At 36.8% G+C, this 1,990-nt stretch overlaps 1 protein-coding gene across 1 annotated transcript; it reads right to left on the bottom strand.

The window, feature by feature from the left end:
- Positions 1-594: 594 nt before the first annotated feature.
- LOC112094067 (uncharacterized mitochondrial protein AtMg00810-like) lies at positions 595-1,486 on the bottom strand. The gene is made up of 2 exons (XM_024174081.1): positions 1,189-1,486; positions 595-686 (listed from the first exon to the last, which is right to left on the bottom strand). Exons 1-2 carry the CDS (start codon positions 1,484-1,486, stop codon positions 595-597), a joined length of 390 nt encoding a protein of 129 aa, XP_024029849.1.
- Positions 1,487-1,990: the final 504 nt, after the last annotated feature.

The raw sequence follows: 1,990 nt of genomic DNA, 5'->3' as shown, positions 1-1,990 counted from the left end.
TAGCGAGCTCTAGAGTAGATATCAGTCAAATTATTTTAAATTAGCTTTTTATGTTTTGATAGAATTTTCTTCACACATCCCTCTCACACGGTGGGTGGAAATGTGCACCTACATTCATACATTATAAAGTCAACCTTGGATTGGTTTATCTAAAGTTTAGAAGTTTTTAGTCTCGTTCATTTTATGACTCAAGTTATATTGCTACAATGTTTTCTCTCACAAAAATTCAAATTTAACTTTTTTACTATAATATTTTTTCTAACATAGACAACTCAAGTCATGACTTGAGTTGTGCAAATGAACATACCCTTTACGATTCCAGTGCTCTGTTACCTTAATTATGTTTCCCCTGCACTGCAGCTACTGCTTTCACGTTCTTGTTATGTTGTTTCTGATAACAGGATCACCAGACGTACGGACAAGCCGAATATGGAGAGAACCACATGTAAACCAGCTTGCTGAGAGAATATACATCACAATGGATATTGAACATTAGGTTTTAAGCCTCAAGTGGTACAGGTATACGCTTCAAAAGTTGTACATCGTTCTTGATGTAAATTGAGAGTAAAAATTGAAAAAATTGTATTATTGGTATTATTGCACTACAATTACACCTGGGTTGGGTTTATATACAGAAGCCCTAGCCTCAGAAGCGGCAATTATAAGGTTATATCTCATCCCATATTCTGTGGGATATCCCAATAAAAACATAAAGTAACCAAATCAACCTAATTTTAGGAAAACTAACTATTATATTCAAACTTTCCTAATTTAGTCTATACGCGTGTAAAATAAATTTTCCCACACTCCCCCTCAAGCTGGTGAATAGGTATTCAGCATTCCCAGATTGGATACAAAACTCTAAAACACTGAACTACTTAAACCCTTGGTGAGTATATCAACAAGTTGGCCATGTGTAGATACATAAGGTATAAGATCAGTCCATTGTCCAACTTTTCCTTGATGAAGTGTCTGTCAATCTCAATGTGCTTCATTCAATCATGTTACACCAGATTGTGAGCTTGTTGATTGTGGATTTGTTATCACAATAGAGTTTCATAGGGCCATCCCACTTAATCTTCAGATCCTCTAGAACAATCTTTAACCATAGTAGTTCACACACACCTTGAGCCATTGCTCGGTACTTTGCCTCAACACTAGACCGTGCTATCACATTCTATTTCTTACTCTTCCATGTCACTAGGTTTCCATCAAAGAAGGTGCAATAATCAGAAGTTGATCTTCTGTCAATAACTGACCCAACATAGTCAGCATCTGTGTACGCCTCAAGAACTAACCATCCATTCCTCTTAAAAAGGATGCCTCTACCTGGTGTCCCTTTGAGATATCGCAAAACTCTATATGCCACCTGCAAATGAACTTTCTTTCGATTGTGCATGAACTGACTAATCACGCTCACTGCATACGCTATATCTGGCCGAGTGTGAGAAAGATAAATAAGCCTCCCCACCAACCGTTGATACATTTTTCTATCCACCATAGCATCTTCTTCTGCCTCTCCAAGCTTAAGATTCGGTTCTATTAGAGTACTCACTGGTTTGCATGTTGTCTTGCTGGTTCTTTTGAGTAGATCTGTAACATACTTCTATTGAGAGATGACGATGCCTTGCTTAGAATGAGCCACCTCAATCCCAAGAAAATACTTCAATCTTCCTAACGTCGTGATCTCAAACTCCTAAGCCAAACATTGACTTAAAAGCTACCTCTCCCTATCATCATCACCTGTCACAATTATGTCATCACATAGACCAATAGGGTTGTAACTTTACCTGAAGATGAGTGTTTAATGAACAAAGTTTCATACCCAGAATTCTCACATACTCGTTGGCCAATGCATTTCATGATATTTTAGCATCATGCATATGATACATGAACACTTAGTCATTTTATATGAAGTTATTTGTCATAATGGTGTGCATTGTAATTTGAAGTGAATTATATGTTTGATATGTTCATTATATAGGCGAAT

The sequence above is a fragment of the Morus notabilis genome, unplaced genomic scaffold (assembly GCF_000414095.1).
Source record: "Morus notabilis unplaced genomic scaffold, ASM41409v2 Scaffold1055, whole genome shotgun sequence".
NCBI classification, from domain to species: domain Eukaryota; kingdom Viridiplantae; phylum Streptophyta; class Magnoliopsida; order Rosales; family Moraceae; genus Morus; species Morus notabilis.
This window is presented reverse-complemented; position numbering and strand designations above follow the sequence as displayed.

Excerpts from the sequence above, each read along its gene's own strand:
- LOC112094067 (XM_024174081.1), bottom strand. The coding sequence starts at position 1,486 with ATGTATCAACGGTTGGTGGGGAGGCTTATTTATCTTTCTCACACTCGG. Across the intron at positions 687-1,188 it reads AAACCTAGTGACATGGAAGA|AATATGGGATGAGATATAAC; the intron begins GTAAGAAATAGA and ends GATATCCCACAG.